Source organism: Oncorhynchus mykiss, chromosome 1 (assembly GCF_013265735.2).
Source record: "Oncorhynchus mykiss isolate Arlee chromosome 1, USDA_OmykA_1.1, whole genome shotgun sequence".
NCBI classification, from domain to species: Eukaryota; Metazoa; Chordata; class Actinopteri; order Salmoniformes; family Salmonidae; genus Oncorhynchus; species Oncorhynchus mykiss.
This window is the reverse complement of record NC_048565.1, coordinates 55,709,206-55,731,103: the sequence shown is the minus strand read 5'-3', so window position 1 is coordinate 55,731,103 and position 21,898 is coordinate 55,709,206. Positions and strand designations below refer to the sequence as shown.

The following is a 21,898-nucleotide window of genomic DNA, read 5'->3' as shown; positions in this document are numbered from 1 at the left end:
ACATAATGTTTCTGCAACCTTATCTTACAAGAGCTTCTGGATATCAGGACAGCAATCATTCACCACGGATTAGACAAATATTTTTTCTTCAAACAGCAGGACGCACAGGACATTCTCCGAACACCCGACAAGGCCAACATCCCAGTTATTTGCAAGAGGAAGAGACGCAGGTACAGAGGACACAGAGTGGGATGCCTCGTAAGGATCCACAGAAGGCGAGTGGGAAAGCTGCCGTTACCGTCAATATTTCCCGCCAATGTGCAATCATTGGACAATATATTAGACGAGGCATCTTATGTTTCACGGAATCGTGGCTGAATGATGACATGGATATTCAGCTAGCGGGATATACGCTGCACCGGCAAGATAGAACAGCATACTCCGGTAAGATGGGGGGGGGGGGGGGGGGGGTCTGTGCATATTTGCAAACAACAGCTGGTGCACGAAATCTAAGGAAGTCTCTAGATTTTGCTCGCCTGAAGTAGAGGATCTTGTGATAAATTGCAGGCCACACTACTTGCCTAGAGAGTTCTCAGCTATACTTTTTGTGGCTGTTTATTTACCACCACAGACGGATGATGGCACTAAGACCGCATTTAGTCAGCTGTATATGGAAATTAGCAAAGAGGAAACCACTCACCCAGACGCGGCGCTCCTAGTGGACGGAAATTTTAATGCAGGGAAACTTAAATCAGTTCTACCTCATTTCTATCAACATGTTAAATGTGCAACCAGAGGAAAAAAAATTACAGATCACCTGTACTCCACACACAGAGATGCGTACAAAGCTCACCCTCGCCCTCCATTTGGTAAATCCGACCACAATTCTATCCTCCTGATTCCTGCTTACAAGCAAAAATTAAAGCAGGAAGCACCACTGACTCGGTCTATATATGGGGCGGCAAATCTGTCGTTCTGCCCCTGAACAGGCAGTTAACCCACTGTTCCTAGGCCGTCATTGAAAATAAGAATTTGTTCTTAACCGACTTGCCTAGTTAAATAACGGTAAAATAAACTGTTTTGCTATCAAAGACTGGAACATGTTCCAGGATTTTCCGATGGCATTGATGAGTACAACACATCAGTCACAGGCTTTATCAATAAGTGCATCGAGGACGTCGTCCCCACAGTGACTGTATGTACCGATGAATCGGAATGGACGATTAATTAGGGCCGATTTCAAGTTTACATATTTAATCTTTATTTAACTAGGCAAGTCAGTTAAGAACACATTCTTATTTTTAATGACAGCCTAGGAACGGTGGGTTAACTGCATTGTTCAGGGGCAGAATGACAGATTTTTACCTTGTCAGCTCGGGGATTCAATCTTGCAACCTTACGGTTAACTAGTCCAACGCTCGAACTACCTGCCTCACGAGGAGCCTGTTACGCGAATGCAGTAAGAAGCCAAGGTAAGTTGCTAGCTAGCATTAAACTTAATCAATCATAATCACTATTTACTACACATGGTTGATGATATTACTAGTTTATCTAGCGTGTCCTGCGTTGCATATAATCGATGCAGTGAGCATTCGCGAAAAAAGGACCGTCGTTGATCCAACGTGTACCTAACCATAAACATCAATGCCTTTCTTAAAATCAATACACTGAAGTATATATTTTTAAACCTGCATATTTAGCTAAAATAAATACAGGTTAGCAGGCAATATTAACCAGGTGAAATTGTGTCACTTCTCTTGCCTTTATTGCACGCAGAGTCAGGGTATATGCAACCGTTTGGGCCACCTGGCTCATTGCAAACTAGAACTTTACATAATTATGACATTACATTGAAGGAAGGTTGTGCAATGTAACAGGAATATTTAGACTGATGGATGCCACCCATTAGATAAAATACGGAACGGTTCCGTATTTCACTGAAAGAATAAATGTTTCGTTTTCGAGATGATAGTTTCCAGATTCGACCATATTAATGACTTAAGGCTCGTATTTCTGTGTGTTATTATGTTATAATTAATTCTATGATTTGATAGAGCAGTCTGACTGAGCGATGGTGGACACCAGCAGGCCCATAAGCATTCATTCAAACAGGACTTTCGTGCGTTTTTCCAGCAGCTCTGCTGTTTATGAATTCAAGCCTATCAACTCCCGAGATTAGGCTGGAGTAACGATGTGATGTGAAATGGCTAGGTAGTTAGCGGGGTGCGCGCTAATAGCGTTTCAAACGTCACTCGCTCTGAGACTAGGAGTAGTTGTTTCCCTTGCTCTGTTCCCCTTGCTCGAGTGTGGCTGTTGTCGATGTGTTCCTGGTTCGAGCCCAGGTAGGAGCGAGGAGAGGGACGGAAGCTATACTGTTACACTGGCAATACTAAAGTGCCTATAAGAACATCCAATAGTCAAAGGTATATGAAATACAAATGGTATAGAGAGAAATAGTACTATAATTCCTATAATAACTACAACCTAAAACTTCTTACCTGGGAATATTGAAGACTCATGTTAAAAGGAACCACCAGCTTTCATATGTTCTCATGTTCTGAGCAAGGAACTTAAACATTAGCTTTCTTACATGGCACATATTGCACTTTTACTTTCTTCTCCAACACTTTGCTTTTGCATTATTTAAACCAAATTTAACATGTTTCATTATTTATTTGAGGCTAAATTGATTTTATTGATGTATTATATTAAGTTAAAATAAGTGTTCATTCAGTATTGTTGTAATTGTCATTATTACAAATACATTTTAAAAATCGCCCGATTAATCGGTATCGGCCTTTTTGTCCTCCAATAATCGGTATCGGCGTTGAAAAATCATAATCGGTCGACCTCTAGTACATACCCCAACCAGAAGCCATGGATTACAGGCAATATTCGCACTGAGCTAAAGGGTAGCGCTACCGCTTTCAAGGTGCGGGACTCTAACCCGGAAGCTTAAAAGAAATCCTGCTATGCCCTCCGACGAACCATCAAACAGGCAAAGCGTCAATACAGGGCTAAGATTGAATCGTACGACACCGGCTCCGATGCTCGTCTTATGTGGCAGGGCTTGCAAACTATTACAGACTATAAAGGGAAGCACAGCCGCGAGCTGCCCAGTGACACAAGCCTACCAGAAAATCTAAATCACTTCTATGCTCGCTTCGAGGCAAGCAACACTGAGGCATGTAATGAGAGCATCAGCTGTTCCGGATGACTGTGTGATCACGCTCTCCATAGCCGACGTGCTCCGGGCATGTGCTGACCAACTGGCAAGTGTCTTCACTGACATTTTCAACATGTTCCTGATTGAGTCTGTAATACCAACATGTTTCAAGCAGACCACCATAGTCCCTGTGCCCATGAACACGAAGGCAACCTGCCTAAATGACTACAGACGTCCGTAGCCATGAGGTGCTTTGAAAGGCTTGTAATGGCTCACATCAACACCATTATCCCAGAAACCCTAGACCCACTCCAATCTGCATACCACCCAAACAGATCCACAGATGATGCAATCTCTATTGCACTCCACACTGCCCTTTCCCACATGGACAAAAGGAACACCTATGTGAGAATGCTATTCATTGACTAGAGCTCAGCATTCTACACCATAGTACACTCAAAGCTCATCATTAAGCTAAGGATCCTGGGACTAAACACCTCCATCTGCAACTGGATCCTGGACTTCCTGACGAGCCGCCCCCAGGTGTTGAGGGTAGGTAGCAACACATATGTTCACCCATGACTGCATGGCAAGGCACGACTCCAACACAATCATTAAGTTTGCAGACGACACAACAGTGGTAGGCCTGATCACCGACAATGACGAGACAGTCTTCAGGGAGGAGGTCAGAGACCTGGCCGGGTGGTGCCAGAACAAAAAAAAAATCCCTCAACGTAACCAAGACTAAGGAGATGATTGTGGATTACAGGAAAAGGAGGACCGAGCACGCCCCCATTCTCATTGACGGGCTGTAATGGAGCAGATTGAGAGCTTCAAGTTCCTTTGTGTCCACATCACCAACAAACTAGAATGGTCCAAACACACCAAGACAGTCGTGAAGAAGGCAAAACAAAACCTATTCCTCCTCAGGAGACTGAAAAGATTTGTCATGGGTCCTCAGATATTCAAAAGGTTCTACAGCTGCACCATCGAGAGCACTGGTTGCATCTGCCTGGTATGGCAACTGCTCAGCCTTCAACTGCAAGTCACTACAGAGGGTAGTGCGAACGGTCCAGTACATCACTGGGGCCAAGCTTCCTGCCATCCAGGACGTCTATACCAGGCGGTGTCAGAGGAAGGCCCTAAAAATTGTCAAATAATCGAGCCACCCTAGTCACTGTTCTCTCTGCTGTTCTGTTCTCTCCGGTACCGGAGCACCAAGTCTAGGTTCAAGAGGCTTCTAAATAGCTTCTACCCCCAAGCCATAAGACTCCTGATCAAATGGCTACCCAGACTATTTGCTTTGCCCCCACCCCACAGACACACAACCTCTCCCGCTCTTTTACGCCGCTGCTACTCTCTGTTGTTATCATCTATGCATAGTCACTTTAATAACTCTACCTTCATGTACATATTACCTCAACTAACCAGTGCCCCCGCACATTGACTCTGTACCGGTACCCCCCTGTATATAGTCTCACTATTGTTATTTTACTGCTGCTCTTTAATTACTTGTTACTTTTATTTCTTATTCACATCTGTTTTTTTTCTTCTGCATTGTTGGTTAGAGGCTCGTAAGTAAGCATTTCACTGTTGTATTCGGGCGCAAGTGTCTAATAAAATTAGATTTGAAACAAACATGAAGTCAAACTTTTCCCTGAAAGCGACACGAACACGCAAACACATTAACACCGTCCCCTACAGATCCAGTGAGGGTACATTACTCCAGTTGAGTAATAGATCCACTCACACTCCCAGAATGGACTGAAGATTATGCCGATCTAATATGCCCACCCTCTCTCACTTCTACCCCATCAGTAAAAGTCTCAGTAAGTGATATCTCCTCCCTCTCAACTCTCCTCTATAGATAGACCGATAGACAGCCGCACCAATGTGTCGGAGGAAACACCGTACACCTGGCGACCTGGTTAGCGTGCACTGCGCCCGGCACAGGAGTCGCTAGTGCGCGATGAGACAAGGATATCCCTGCCTAGTACGGAGGAGGATCGAAAAGACATGCATAAAAACATTTTTTTGTTCTGGCACCACCCGGCCAGGTCTCTGACCTCCTCCCTGAAGACTGTCTCGTCGTTGTCGGTGATCAGGCCTACCACTGTTGTGTCGTCTGCAAACTTAATGATTGTGTTGGAGTCGTGCCTGGCCATGCAGTCATGGGTGAACATATGTGTTGCTACCTACCCTCAACACCTGGGGGCGGCCCGTCAGGAAGTCCACACAAACAAACACCATCGCCTGCCCATCAACCAATTTCTTATGTTGCTTTATTGTGAATTTTTCTGATTTATTCAATGTGATGTTTTTATGGATCCCTCGAAAACAACCAAGGTTGTTGCTAAGTGACCTATCCTGGTTACACAAAGACAAATTGAATAGACCGTAATACTCCCTTCAGAGTCAATTAGGGTGCCCAAGATAGTCCATACTACTTACATGTCCTCTGGAGTCCAGTGGAGCAGCACCTTTACCTTCCCAGAGCCCTCTTTCCTCCTGGCTATCACCTGGTGAATGGAGAAGATGAGTCAGGAATGCTGTAATATTCATTAGATGATTAAAGTAATACCAAAACACAACACTGGTGGAGCAAAATGTTGACTGAGATAAATTACATTCAGCAGAGCTGGGGCACAGTGGAGAAGATGAGCAAAGAGACGGAAGTCGAAAGTCTTTAATAGTTTGATAGGGATGAATGAGTGAAGTGAAGACATAAGAGTTATATTTTGGAATGGAATCTCTTCTACATTCCCCTTTCTGTGATGTACAGTACAGTAAGAAGCACATGGTATTCCACAATCCAGACAGACAGAAGCCAGAGATCTTGGAATATCTCAGGTTCCATTCCAGGGCTGATGCTAAAGGAATTCTTATCACATAGCTCCCATTCCACAGTGATAGAAACAGACGCAGGAATCTAGAGAGACAGTGAGCAGTTAGCCTTATAAAAAACTCTGTTTGTGGAGAATCTCAGTCCTGTAGAGTAGATACTTCAAATGGGTTTGTGGGTTCAAATCCCACACGGATCACACACACACACATACTGTCCTGGGGTTGGGACATTTGAATTTGGAAAATATAAATTGACTCATTCATCATGTTTCAGCCTACTGAAGCCAGAAATCTATAGCTTGGAACGAGGTCTCTTTGAATTGTCTTGCCATCTCTGTTTGGTTAAGCATGACAATGACCAAAAAAAGTTGGCAAGATGCCACAAACAGATCTAAGACCAGGCTAAGAAATCCACCGTCCCCCCAAAAATACAGTCAATCATACGAATTGTTTGAATATTTGGCACACTTTTTTTTGTAAAAACACTAGATCAAAAGGACTCAAGTTTCCAGTAACAGTTCTGAAATCTGTAATTCACTCACCCAAACATTGTCAGTGGGGAGTAGGCCGGAGAGGGAGAGTAGAAGAACTAGAATGCTCAAAAATAGTTGCAGATAAACTCTTGCGTCAAAGTTTTTTATTTTTATTATTCGGTTAAGTCTTTTTATAGTGTTGCTCATACAGTATGTGAAGAACTTGTCCTAGTCACGAGAATATTTTAAATGATTCTCCCCACTCCAGGCTGAGGCATTCATGCGAACTGGTTGAAGGACAGGAGGAGGGAGAAACCCCCACCTGGCTCTAACTTTCCCTCTCTTTCACAACGTCCTGTACACTTGTCTCCATCCCTCTCTCCAGCCTTGAGTGCCCAGACCAGACTCAGCGCGCGTGCGTCCGTCCGTCCGTCCGTCTGTCTGTCTGTGTGATTCTGCATAAACTGAAGCCATAGCTCTCAGGAGGCAACAAGCCAACCTGAAGTCCTACTGTTTGCCTGTACAAAACCAAAAGTGGCTATCTTTTTCATGGTCCTTTGAACTGGATAGGGACATTGCCTCCTCATTTACTTCTGTCAGGCTGCAGACTATCAAGCTCCTTCTAGAACGAACTGGAACTCTCCATTCATTAGGCTAAGCCTTCTATATCTGGGTTGGAGTTTGGGACAGGGATAACCAGTTTGAGGAATGCCCGGTTTGCTCAAGGACTGCTGCGGTGAGGGATAGAGGCACACTGAGAGAGACACTAGACACCATAGCCTGGCAGAGCACCATGCCAGGAAGTTCTGGAATTGGTTTGGGACGGTAATGAATGAGGATCACCCTGTTGGCTGGAAGATTGCTGGGAGACTGCTGCAGTGGGAACATGGTGGCAGGAACTAAAGTGGCACACTGACACCAACTAGGGTTGTGCAGTATCCAGATTTTCATAACATCATACCATCCTTCTCTCATCCCGGGATTTACGGTATTACCATTTTAGTACACAAGGCACAAAAAAAGCCTATTGGGCGTCTATTACCAGAATGCTAAGAAAATTTGTGTAACAGTATAACTTTAGACCGTCCCCTCGCCCATACCCAGGCGCGAACCAGGGACCCTCTGCACACATCAACAACAGTCACCCACGAAGCATCGTTACCCATCGCTCCACAAAAGCCGCGGCCCTTGCAGAGCAAGGGGAACCACTACTTCAAGGTCTCAGAGCAAGTGACGTCACCGATTGAAACACTATTTAGCGCGCACCACCGCTAACTAAGCTAGCGTTTCACATCCGTTACATTAGCACAAGTAATAACAATTTCCATGGAGGCTGCTAGCTAAATATGCTAACGACTGCAAAAATAATAATTGCAAAAACAGGCAGTCCAGTTCATAAAGTTATATGGCTTTCATTGCAAGTTAAAGCGTACTGTTAGCTAGCTAGTGAACGTTAGCTTGCTGGCTCGCTAGCTCACATGTATAATATGGTAAGTAATATTATTTGAATCAGAAATCCATTTGCATTGCTAGTTAAAGCCTAATGTTATCTATCTAGCTAACATTGAACCTAGTTGGTTAGCTTTAGCTACCTGCAGATTCATACTACAGCTATGACAATCAGTTTGCGTTGGTGGTAGTAGAATGAGTTGGGACTATGCCAGTTTATTGTTTAGCTAGCTAGCTACATGTCTAAACAAAAGACTCCACTTCTTCAGATGATTACATGACCCATCAAGTTAGCCAGGTTTGGCTGGGGGTGAGTACGGCCATCTATTGTATTTTACACGTGTAAATGTCTAGACAATAGTGACCCATTCACTTAGCTAGATGTGGCACGGGGTGGTTACAGCATTTATTTCACATGACCAATCAATTTAGACAAGTGTGTCTGGGAAAGCGTCATAAAATAATTATAACATTTTTATCTGGACACTTTCTGTTTTTGATATTGCTACTATGCAAATATGCAAGTAACCATTTTAAAGTACCATTCACACCTCCGTACCCTGTGCATGTGACAAATAAACAGAGTTTATTGATATAGTGTGTGTTTACCAGAGACTAATGTGAAGAACAACATGACCTTCACCAAAGTCAGATTAGGATATATGCCAAGGACTTGATAAAGTGTATTTTTACCTGGAGTTTTCCCTTATTGTAGGCTATTACTTTCACCACTTTTAGTCTTGAAATCTTTGGTTGTTTACTACACTACTCACTCTGTTTAGCACAGGGCCTCACAAATGAATCCTTAAAGAGATGGGTGGGGCTAAGGATTAAGAGGGTGTGAACAAAGGCCAGTGATCTAAACATTTGAAATTCATGCTGTAACACTACAACATTTTGAAAAAGTCAAGGGGTGTGAATACTTTCTGAAGACACTTTAGATGGACAAGATGGTGCCAATAGACATAGTCGCCTGTTTCCTTGATCCTAACCAACTTTGCAGCATTTTTTATTTTGCTACATAAGACCCGAATCCAGGTGGTGGGACACATATTGCACAGCTGAATTTACTTAAAAAGTAGCAACAGATATTATAATGTATATAAAAACTTCAAAGAAATAGTTTTAATGGTATACAAAAAACATATATACTACCCAAGCATAATACCAACCAGACACCACAACTTGGCACAGGCCCATGCCATGGAAGACAGGTATTTGACGAGGGCCCACGAGGAGGACATTTAAAATTTCACATTCAAACAGGAACCAGGGTCACCCTTCCTACCATTGGGTTACAAGAACTGGAATTTGCTTCATTGTATGAAGGGGCCATAAAGGCCACCAAAGACCATCACTCATCTGTCCCCCCCCCCTTCCTTCATGACCTTGCTCCCTGGAAAGGGCACAAGAAAAAATGCAGAGTCAAAAGGATCTCTTGTGAACAAAGAGAGAAAAGGGACCATTAGTGGCAGAAAATATTAAACACGTTTCTTATCAATGTATTAAACTGAAAAACTCACATGTTTTGGAATGAACCCAATATGCATTTTGATCAGTGGCGGTCGGTACCATTAAAGATGGATGATGATAATTTTTTTATGAACATGGCCTTATTTCTATTACAGCATATTCTATGACCGTCAATCATGTTCCATTCACCCCGTTTAATGTAACTTTGATAGGTTTAGGCTACTACAGTTGAGGTCGGAAGTTGAAAACTCGTTTTTCAACCACTCCACAAATTTCTTGTTAACAAACTATAGTTTTGGCAAGTCGGTTAGAACATCTACTTTCCTCATGACAAGTAATTTTTCCAACAATTGTTTACAGACAGAATATTTCACTTATAATTCACTGTATCACAATTCCAGTGGGTCAGAAGTTCACATACACTAAGTTGACTGTGCCTTTAAACAGATTTTAAAATTCCAGAAAATTATGCCATGGCTTTAGAAGCTTCTGATAGGCTAATTGACATCATTTGAGTCAATTGAAGGTGTACCTGTGGATGTATTTCAAGGCCTACCTTCAAACTGTGCCTCTTTGCTTGACATCATGGGGAAATCAAAAGAAAATCAGCCAAGACCTCATTAAAAAATGTAGACCTCCACAAGTCTGGTTCATCCTTGGGAGCAATTTCCAAAACGCCTGAATGTACCACGTTCATATGTACAAACAATAGTGCGCAAGTATAAACACCATGGGACCACGCATCCGTCATACTGCTCAGGAAGGAGACATGTTCTGTCTCGTTGAGATGAACGTACTTTGGTGGGAAAAGTGTAATTCAATTCCAGAACAGCAGCAAAGGACCTTGTGAAGATGCTGGAGGAAACAGGTACAAACGAGTCCAAAATCGATCGATATAACCCGAAAGGCCCTCAGCAAGGAAGAAGCCACTGCTCCAAAACAACCATAAAAAAAGCCAGACTACGGTTTGCAACTGCACATGGGGACAAAGATCGTACTTTTTGGAGAAACATCCTCTGGTCTGATGAAACAAAAATAGAACTGTTTGGCCACAATGACCATCGTTATATTTGTAGGAAAAAGGGGGAGGCTTGCAAGCCGAAGAACACCATCCCAACCGTGAAGCACGGGGATGGCGGCAGCATCATGTTGTGGGGGTGCTTTGCTGCAGGAGGGATTGGTGCACTTCACAAAATAGATGGCATCATGAGGTAGGAAAATTATGTGGATATATTGAAGCAACATCTCAAGTGGACAATAACCCCAAGCATACTTCCAAAGTTGTGGCAAAATAGCTAAAGGACAACAAAGTCAAGGTATTGGAGTGGCTATGTCGTGGAAATTTCCTCTATTTACCAAATCATGAGGCAAACCACACAAGTCAGAGTTAGTTATCACAAAGTCCATCTTTAATTTTATGAGCTCTATCACAACCCTGTGACTCTCAGATCAATTCAGTGTCTATCAATGAATTCTCTGAGAGTCCCTTCCACATTTCAACTGAGATCCTTTATAGCAAAGACACACACAGGATAACACAGCATCGGCATAATTCAACGTTCAGCTTTGTCTCCAAAAACATGTTATTTTCTCAAACTCAGACCAAAAAACCAATCCTCCATATCAACAGGCATATAACAAATCCATCCTATCTTGACAAGATCACAGAGACACACTGACTGGCACACAGACACAAGAGATACACGCTTGACCTCTCCCCTCTCTCCGGCCCAAGCAACTTAGTCTTGACATAAAACAGATACTGCAACCCCGCCACAGTAGTATACAAAAATAACATTCTGATGAGAAGTAACTTACAAACATATGATGAATATAAAACATCTTACCTATGTTACCAACCAATTCTGATTATTCCCCAACAGCTATCACAAAGCCCTGACCAAAATCCTATAGAACATTTGTGGGCAGAACTGAAAAAGCGTGTGGGAGCAAGGAGGTCTACAAACCTGACTCAGTTACACCAGCTGTCAGGATGAATGGGATAAAATTCACCCAACTTATTGTGGGAAGGTTGCGGAAGGCTACCCGAAATGTTTGACCCAAGTTAAAAAATGTAAAGGCAATGCTACCAAATACTAATTGAGTGTATGTAAAGTTCTGACCCACTGGGAATGTAATGAAAGAAATAAAAGCTGAAATAAATAATTCTCTCTACAATTATTCTGACATTTCACATTCTTAAAATAAAGTGGTGATCCTAACTGACCTAAGACAGGGAATTTGAGTTTAAATGTATTTGGCTCAGGTGTATGTAAACTTCTGACTTCAACTGTATATGATACTCCTTGTACCCATCATGAGGTTGCTACAACCTAGCCTATGAATGAAAGTTTAGAACGTAGCACGTGCACAGGTCAAAATCATGCAGTCATGCAGTACAATGTAGTCAGCAGCAATCAGTTTAGCGGTTACACCCACGAGCCCCGGGGTCAATAAATTAATAACATCAAAAGCTTACCTTGACATTGAAGAGTTCCAGTATTGGCTAGCAATAGCTAGCAAGCTAACATCCCTCTGTTTGAGTAGGCTGAACTAACTGGCTGCATTTGACTAGTTAAGTAGGTGAAAGTGAAAAAAATACACTATGAAATGTAGCTCTCTCTTCCTTAATTTTGGAAGATATTAATTTATTCAAAACTGTCTATCTCTGAGTCAACTACTCAACGCATTTTATGCACTGCAGTGCTAGCCAGCTTATACTTTCAGTATTACACTGCTCAAAAAAATAAAGGGAACATTAAAATAACACATCCTAGATCTGAATGAATGAAATATTCTTATTACATTTTTTCTTTATATAGTTGAATGTGCTGACAACAAAATCACACAAAAATTATCAATGGAAATCAAATTGATCAACCCATGGAGGTCTGGATTTGGAGTCACACACAAAATTAAAGTGGAAAACCACACTACAGGCTGTTCCAACGTTGATGTAATGTCCTTAAAACAAGTCAAAATGAGGCTCAGTAGTGTGTGTGGCCTCCACGTGCCTGTATGACCTCCCTACAACACCTGGGCATGCTCCTGATGAGGTGGCGGATGGTCTCCTGAGGGATCTCCTCCCAGGCCTGGACTAAAGCATCCGCCAACTCCTGGACAGTCTGTGGTGCAACGTGGCGTTGGTGGATGGAGCGAGACATGATGTCCCAGATGTGCTCAATTTGATTCAGGTCTGGGGAACGGGCGGGGCAGTCAATAGTATCAATGCCTTCCTCTTGCAGGAACTGCTAACACACTCCAGCCACATGAGGTCTAGCATTGTCTTGCATTAGGAGGAACCCAGGGCCAACTGCACCAGCATATGGTCTCACAAGGGGTCTGAGGATCTCATCTCGGTACCTAATGGCAGTCAGGCTACCTCTGGCGAGCACATGGAGGGCTGCGCACAGGGCTGTGGTTTCTGCCCACCAAAGAAATGCCACCCCACACCATGACTGACCCACCGTCAAACCGGTCATGCTGGAGGATGTTGCAGGCAGCAGAACGTTCTCCACGGCGTCTCCAGACTCTGTCACGTCTGTCACGTGCTCAGTGTGAACCTGCTTTCATCTGTGAAGAGCACAGGGCACCAGTGGCGAATTTGCCAATCTTGGTGTTCTCTGGCAAATGCCAAACGTCCTGCACGGTGTTGGGCTGTAAGCACAACCCCCACCTGTGGATGTCGGGCTCTCATACCACCCTCATGGAGTCTGTTTCTGACCGTTTGAGCAGACACATGCACATGTGTGGCCTGCTGGAGGTCATTTTGCAGGGCTCTGGCAGTGCTCCTCCTGTTCCTCCTTGCACAAAGGCGGAGGTAGCGGTCCTGCTGCTGGGTTGTTGTCCTCCTACGGCCTCCTCCACGTCTCCTGATGTACTGGCCTGTCTCCTGGTAGCGCCTCCATGCTCTGGACACTACGCTTACAGACACATCGCATTGATGTGCCATCCTGGATCAATCAATCAATCAATCAAATTTATTTTATATAGCCCTTCGTACATCAGCTGATATCTCAAAGTGCTGTACAGAAACCCAGCCTAAAATGAGCTGCACTACCTGAGCCACTTGTGTGGGTTGTAGACTCCGTTTCATGCTACCACTAGAGTGAAAACACCGCCAGCATTCAAAAGTCACCAAAACATCAGCCAAGAAGCATAGGAACTGAGAAGTGGTCTGTGGTCACTCCCTGCAGAACCACTCCTTTATTCCGTGGTGTCTTGCTAATTGCCTATAAGTTCCACCTGTTGTCTATTCCATTTGCACAACAGCATGTTACATTTATTGTCAATCAGTGTTGATTCCTAAGTGGACAGTTTGATTTCACAGAAGTGTGATTGACTTGGAGTTTCCTTGTGTTGATAAAGTGTTCCCTTTATTTTTTTGAGCAGTGTATATTAATTATCTGATCCTTTGCTTGGGTGGACAACATGTCAGTTCATGCTGCAAGAGCTCTGACAGGTAGCAGGACGCCTTCCGGAAGTTGTCATTATTACTGTGTAAGTCTATGGAAGGGGGTGAGAACCTTGAGCCTCCAAGGTTTTGTATGAAGTCAATGTACCCAGAGGCAGACAGATGCTAGCTGTCCTCCGCCTACACCATGATGCTACCCTACAGAGTGCTGTTGAAGCTACTGTAGACCTTCATTGCAAAACAGTGTGTTATAATCAATTATTTGATGACGTGAATATACAGTAGTTCCTCCTTTAAAAGTTGCGAGCTTACACCGCGGACTTAGAGGTACCCAGCGTCACAGCTTCATTGCTCCAGACCACCACAAGGGGGAGTTATAGCAGTCATTATGCAATTGGATCACAAGGTTTTTATATGACCAATCAGATCGAGTGGTTCCAATGACGAATTTAACGCGGGCCACCCGTCCTTCAGCAAAGATGGCTGACAAAACATTTCAGGGAAGCAAATGTATGTAGTTATAACGTCATAACGAGTCAAGCAAAACATTTACAATTGAGAGGAATATGTTAGTTAATGTAGAGACAAACGATTGTGCATATTTTTTTGTCATGAAGTTAATTTAAGAAAATATCTATTTAGCAAGTTTTTTTTTCAGCCATATTCAAAATCAAATCAAATTTATTTGTCACATACACATGGTTAGCAGATGTTGTTGTCCGGCACCGACTGAGATGGTTCGTGTTCTCAGGAAACTATGCAGTATTTTGTTTTTCTATGTATTATTTCTTACATTGTTACCGCAGGAAATCTTAAGTTTTATTACATACAGCCGGGAGGAACTATTGGATATATGAGCAACGTCAACTTCCCAACATTACGACACGGAATACGACTTTCCCGAAGCGGATCCTCAGTTTGGTCCACCACCCAGGACAATGGATCGGATCCCAGCTGGCGACCCAAAACAATGGTACCGCAGGAGGGGCAGAAGAAGCGGTCTTCTGGTCAGGCTCCGTAGAAGGGCACATCACGCAAAGCTCCTGAGTTTACTACTCGCCAACGTCCAGTCTCTTGAAAACAAGGTAGACGAAATCCGAGCAAGGGTTGCCTTCCAGAGGGATAGAAATTGTAACGTTCTTTGTTTCACGGGAACGTGGCTCACTCGAGACACGCTATCGGAGTCGGTACAGTCACCTGGTTTCTTCACGCATCGCGCCGACAGAAACAAACATCTCTCTGGTAAGAAGGAGGGCGGGGGGGGGGTATGCCTTATGATTAACGAGACAGGGTGTAATCATAACAACATACAGGAACTCAAGTCCTTTTGTTCACCTGACCTAGAATTCCTTACAATCAAATGTCGACCGCATTATCTACCAAGAGAATTCTCTTCGATTAAAATCACAGCCGTATATATCCCACCCAAGCAGACACATCGATGGCCCTGAATGAACTTCGTTGGACTCTATGTAAACTGGAAACCACATATCCTAAGGCTGCATTCATTGTAGCTGGGGATTTTAACAAGGCTAATCTGAAAACAAGACTCCCTAAATTTTATCAGCATATCGAATGTGCTCCCCGGGCATAAAAAATCCTGGACCATTGTTACTCTAACTTCCACGACACATACAAAGTCCTGCCCCGCCCTCCTTTCGGAAAATCTGACCACGACTCCATTTTGTTGCTCCCAGCCTATAGACAGAAACTAATACAGGAAACGCCCGTGCACAGGTCTGTTCAATGTTGGTCCGACCAATCTGATTCCACGCTTCAAGATTGCTTCGATCACGTGGACTGGGATATGTTCCACATACGCTGATTCGGTGATCGAGTTTATTAGCAACTGCATCGGCGATGTTGTACCCACAGCAACTATTAAAACCTTCTCCAACCAGAAACCGTGGATTGATGGCCGTATTCGTGCAAAGATGAAAGCACAAACCACTGCTTTTAAATCAGGGCAAGGAGACCGGAAACATGACCGAATACAAACAGTGTAGCTATTCCCTCTGAAAGGCAATCAAACAAGCTATGCGTCAGTATAGAGACAAAGTAGAGTCACAATTCAACGGCTCAGACACGAGAGGTATGTGGCAGGGTCTACAGTCAATCATGGACTACAAAAAAATAAATAATGGACTCGCTTTCAGGACAATACAGTGCCAACGACACGGTCCGCTAACAAAACCTGCAGACTCTTCTTCACTGCAGCCAACGTGAGTAAAGCATTTGAATGTGTTAACCCTCGCAAGGCTGCCAGCCCAGACGGCATCCCTAGCCGCGTCCTCCGAGCATGTGCAGACCAGCTGGCTGGTGTGTTTACGTACATATTCAATCAATCCTTATCCCAGTCTGCTGTTCCCACATGCTTCTAGAGGGACACCATTGTTCCAGTTCCCAAGAAAGCTAAGGTAACTGAGCTAAATGACTATCGCCTCATAGCACTCAGACTGTTAAACAGCCTTCACTAACATTGAGTGGCTGCTGCCAACATATTGACTCAATCTCTAGCCACTTTAATAATTAAACATTTATGTAATACATGTATCACTAGTCACTTTAAACTATGTCACTTTATATAATGCCCCAGGTGACTGAGCCCCAGCCGAGGGAAGAAGTGCAACTGCCAACACCAGAGTCTGAAGGGATACATTCTAATAACAAGTATATCACATAAGCATATTATGCAGATAAGACATCTTAATTATCTATGTTACACAACTAATTCTGATTCTTCCGCCACAGGAGTAAGGACAGTGGATTTACCATTATGTTTGGTTTGTAAATAATACTTTGGGATTGCTGATTAAGATGTAGCATAGTGAATGCTAACGAAATGTACACTTTCTTTTCCAGTAGAGGAGGGGGTTTCATTCTCTCTCTTTGAAATGTTTCCTGAGGCTATGGTCTTGGAAGAGGGTTTAGTCAAACAAATGTTAGGCATGAAAGTATCCGGATTCAGTGGTAAAAAGGAGTTACCAAATTAAATAAGGCCTGACCATTTTTGTTTGTTTTTGTTATATGGTTTACCACACACACACACACACACACACACACACCAGTTATGAATATGCGTTACTGGTGTTAATACTGTGGGATTTATTTCAGATGGGGTCTTTTCAATTGAGTTTTAAATTTGGTATGCAGAAGGATGGAAATGTTTTGAAAGGTATTTAAATGTTTTCAGAAGGTCAGGGAAAGAAAAGGGAGAGGAAATATTTTAATAGGTGTCGAATGCCCTCTATCCTGACTTTCTGAGGCCTGATCATTCTCACTAGAAATGATCGAATACAGGTGGAATTTAATTATTAAATGAATGAGTAACACCAGTCTCTATTCAAAATTGTACCATTAATTTATTTGACCTAGGGAGGCTACAGAAACCTTATTTCTAAGTGTCCTCCGACAGGGAGGTTGTTTGTTAGAGAACTGGATGACAGCTTGGGTCAACCATGAAGTTTTTTGTTTTCTTTGGTTTTACGATGCCATCAGCATTTTAATGTTAAATCGCATCGATACATAGACATGGCTGGTTGATACTGTACAATTAATTGCATACAAGGCTCAAAGTCTGTGTTTTGCGATAACACCCAAGGATGAAGACGAAGGAGAAGGCATAGAACATATCCTTGGGTGTTATCGCAAAACACAGACTTTGAGCCTTGTATGCAATTAATTGTACAGTATCAACCAGCCATGTCTATGTATCGATGCGATTTAACATTAAAATGCTGATGGCCATTTTTCCCCCCTAGTTTTAGTCGCATCACTAAGTGGTGTGAAATTATTAAACATTTGTTTATTTAAAAAAAAAAAATCTCTTTCCTTTTCAAGTCAATATCTTTTTAGGTTTCGTGGAACATAAGAGTGATTATTGTTCCAGAGGAGGGACTGGTGTATATTGACTAATTGACTTGAGAATGTTTTAGTATGTTTAGAACTGAAGAAGTGCATTAGGAGTAGTGACTAGTGTGTTATGGGTTTGATATATGTGCAAATGTATCTGTAGCAGGAGGTGTTTGAGACAGAATGTTTACATAGGGCTGTTAAGTGGGATTGACTGCAGTAAAGACCTGTGGGGGCTCATAAATTAAGGTTGTGGTGATATAGAAGTGTCATTCCCAGAGACCGCATATTGTTACAGGAGATAGCTCATAGGAGAGGGAGGACAGCCAACTGTGCACAATATAGGGAGTTAATGAAGTTAAATTGAAAATTACACATACCCAGAGCATGGTGAGAGTAAAATAGATAGTGGTGGCATTTCAGACACTATGGTAAACTTTCAAGAAACCTGTGGCTCACACTTTTGTTAAGTTGAATATTCTTGACACACTTGACAGATTACATGCAGGTGTTATTCTTACGGCAGCTGCTGTAGGGGCCGTAATTGAGGCATAGGCATGGGCCATGTTAGTAGTAGCAGGGGTTATTTTAGTAGCATTGTTGGGATATCAGTTTATGAAGACCTCTGCCACATGGCTTGGTAACTGGGACACCGATGGGAGTACAGGGGGGGCTGTTATTTAAATATCACAAATTAGTGATCTTGCCATTGGAGGAGAGTCTATGTTGTCAGGAAATGACCCATGTGTTGCAGTGTGTATGTCCTCAGGTGAAAGCAGCGCATAAGGAGCCAGAGATAACCAAGGGCATGGGCTTGAGTGTACATCAAGATACACCAGGGACATCGTTGTTCTGGTCCACACACAGTACTCCTTACAGCACCTGCAGCGGTGAAGATCGTCATGTCTTTCCTCGGTGGGTGCATAGTTCTTACGAGAAGAAAGGTCCAGCTGCATAATGGGTGATCTTGAAGACATGACAGAGGAAGCGGAGCCAAAGAGAGAGACTAGATTCCACTGTAGACATGCAGATGGGTTGGGTCTAGGAGCTACTTTAACATCATAGTTGGGTTAGCTGCTTTATTGGTTAATGCATCATATGAAAGAGGATAGATGTAGAGGTAATTGCATTCTAAATAATATTTTGAAGGCATTTATGTGAAAGCATATGCAGTGCTGAGTTACCTCAAGAGAATGTAGCGTTGATTAGGGATACACACTTTCCTATCAGGTGACGTGCCTATCAAGTGGCAATGAAGGAGATGGGGAACAAAGTGAAGTGACATAGCTTGGGTACACCTCTCGGAAGCTGAGGCCGGAAAGGGGAAGACTGGTCGAAAGCATGAGGAGGCTTTTTAGGGCCTTCATTTTTGTGGTGTCCAGAAGAAAAGTATCCTGGCGGTATAGAGTCCGGTGAAGAGAGAGTGGGAATTGTCATGGTCTCAGTCTTTGGTCATTATGCATAACTTACATTGCTAATACTGTTATGTTTTGTGTTTTTCGTTGCTTTCCAATACTTATTATTATGCTACCAATCTCTTAGGAACCAGAAGGAGAAAGTGGAGAGACAGCTCAGCTGAAGTGAAGGAATCCACCAGCTTCAGCTGGAATGTCATTTTGTTGTGTGATGAGAGATGGAAATAAGATTATGTATGGTGTAACCATAGAACAAGTCTCTGAGTTTGAAAACCTCACGGAAAAAAAGGTGAAAATCTGAACCAGGACCAGAGGTTCCCTGTCCGGTGATCCCAGGGGACCAGGTCTACATCAGAGTATTCCGGAGGAGGTGGAACGAGCCAAGGTGAGAGGGTCCCTACGAAGTGGTCCTAGCAACACCAACAGCCATCCAGGTGACAGGAAGCACTACATGGTACCATTTAAACCACTGTACCAGAGATCCGGAAGGGATCGGCGAGCGACCATCGAGCCATGAGGAAGAAGAGGATGCTGATACACCAGGCAGGAGCCTGGAGGAAACAGAAGGAGAAGAGGACCAAGGTGCATCTCCCAATAGCCAACAGACACTCTCTCCTGAATATCCAGAGTCCAGGGATAAAGAGGATGACATGCCTGTTACTCCTGATGACATACCTACTCTGGCAGATATCCCTGACGGAGGCACTGTCCAAGGGGACGGAGAAATAACGTCAGGAGAATGGGAAGGAGACTCCCTACCATCGACTTCTCTGCCCTCACATGGTCCTCCTAACAGACAGTGGAAACCAGGACAGATGAAGAACGGTAGAATGGCCTTGACAGCAAAAGCGGCAAAGCTAGAAGAAATGGTAAAAACAACTCCCACTAGCACTAGTACACCAACTAAGACAATGGCAAAACCACAAGAAAGTGGGTTGCTACAGAAAATCTGGACATCTGTTACAAACTGGGGTAGCCACAATGAAGAAAATACCCCAGAATCAAACATTGACCCAAAATTGAGAAAAGCAACAAAAAATGGCTGGTATAAGCGGGCCAGCCCAAAAACATAGAATGGACAATTGTATACTGTGTAGCAAATCCCCCGTGACAGGTATATTAACAGTACCTGAACCTGCAATGTCTGAGGTTTGTGAAAATGGTGCAAACTAGATGATGTGAAACTTGGACATTTTCATCATGCTGACCAAATTTTCTGTGTCATGTGCCAGAAGGGGGACTGCCCCATGTTGGGATAAGGAATGTGTTTAAAGTGTGCACATAGTACAACAGAATATAACCATGTACTCAATGTAAAAGTTGCTGAATGATAAATGATGTTAGACCTTCGGAATATCTGTTCGCCTAGACATGCATGTGACATAGGGTTTTCCAGTTACAAGAGTCCATAGACCATACCCTTAATTCTTTAACAGGTTTTTTCACTTATGACCAAATAGTTGTTAGAGAGGTGTCTGTGAGGGAGGGCCATATGTTGTGTCATATTGAGAACGTTACAGGTTTATGAGGTTTAGTTTATTATTTTTTATGTTTTTGTTATTCTTATATTTTACATAACCGAGAACCTTGGGCAGTGCTAAAAAATGCATACACTGTATGTTAAAGAACACTTGGCTTGAGGAGGGATCTTTTACTTCCTTCTAGCTATATGTGAAAGGAGATGTTTGGTCCCGACTCCCCAGTATGAATGAGAAAGTGAAGCAAAGGTTGATAAGGTGAAAGGGAGGCAGATTGTCTCCTTAGCAACATAGAAGGTGCTTTCCTTCTCACTTGTACTGGAACAAACTTCAAGGTTTGGGACTTAGTAAGCCCCAGGGGAGGAATATATTGGGAATTTTCCAGTACATGCTTGCACATTATACAGCTTAGACATGCACACAATAAGTGCACTCTCTGTGTGTGTCTAGGTCATTAGGCACCATTAGAAATGCACCTGTCTTAGGAGTGGGCATGTCTGTTTATTTTTTAACCATTGCTATGGCCTAATGTTGACTGTTGCTATGGTAACACCACCAATATAATTTATGCTCTAATGTGAAACCAAGGTAAAATTAGTGCAAGGCAAAAAGATAATGGCGGCTAAATGCCAGAGGGGATTAATCATTAACATAAAGAGGACGTACTGTGTGTGTGTGACTTAAGGATGAAACCTGTATAAAAAGTGTGTGCCAAGACTGGAAAGTCAGTTGCTTCATGAACCAGCTCAGCTTATATTACTTTGTAATAAAGTCGATTTGAACTCACCGGCTCCAGTATTTGAGAAATATTATTGACTGAACATTTCCATGACAGTAGTGTAGCTAACTGACATGTAACGTTAGCTAATGTTTCATCCCCTCTCAACTGAAGTTTTGTCTGAAGTGAATGAACTAGCTAAAGTAGCTAGTTAGTAGCTACCACAGCCAGTTTAGCTCTAGGCTCTAACTATCTCAGTGTCTGTCAGGTAGCAGTATCTAATAGCTGTTGTGTGTATGGAAAGGTTTTGTGGTCTTTGTTTTGTCCCGTTTTAAAAGAAGTATATTAACTTGGCTGTACCTAGTTAGCTCAAACTTCAGCTGTTATTTTTGCATCAATCACACTAGACCTGAATCAAACAATGAAACTAGCAGCCAAACAATTGAAGACCGATATTATGAAGTTTTCCGACAGCACAATGTGAGTTTTTTATTAGAGGCAGTATAGCAATGTAACATTATTGAGCTGTCAGTCTCCCTAGCCAATTCCCTATGTTTCACACTGACACGGCATAAACAGCTCTACAAACTTCACTGTCATGGTGCACAGTCAGTACACACTACACAATACTATGCTCATCATGTCTTAGTAGGATCAGATGGTGACAGGTGTCCCT

General features: G+C 43.0%; 1 protein-coding gene across 2 annotated transcripts in view; it reads right to left on the bottom strand.

The window, feature by feature from the left end:
* The window catches only part of LOC110525494 (zinc finger protein aebp2), a 64,332-nt gene that overhangs the window by 7,314 nt on the left and 35,120 nt on the right, over positions 1 to 21,898 (bottom strand). For both annotated transcript variants that reach the window (XM_021605644.2, XM_021605663.2), the window contains exon 6: positions 5,558 to 5,625. In XM_021605644.2, coding sequence (XP_021461319.1) covers positions 5,558 to 5,625 — 68 coding nt within the window. The remainder of the gene's footprint in view (positions 1 to 5,557; positions 5,626 to 21,898) is intronic.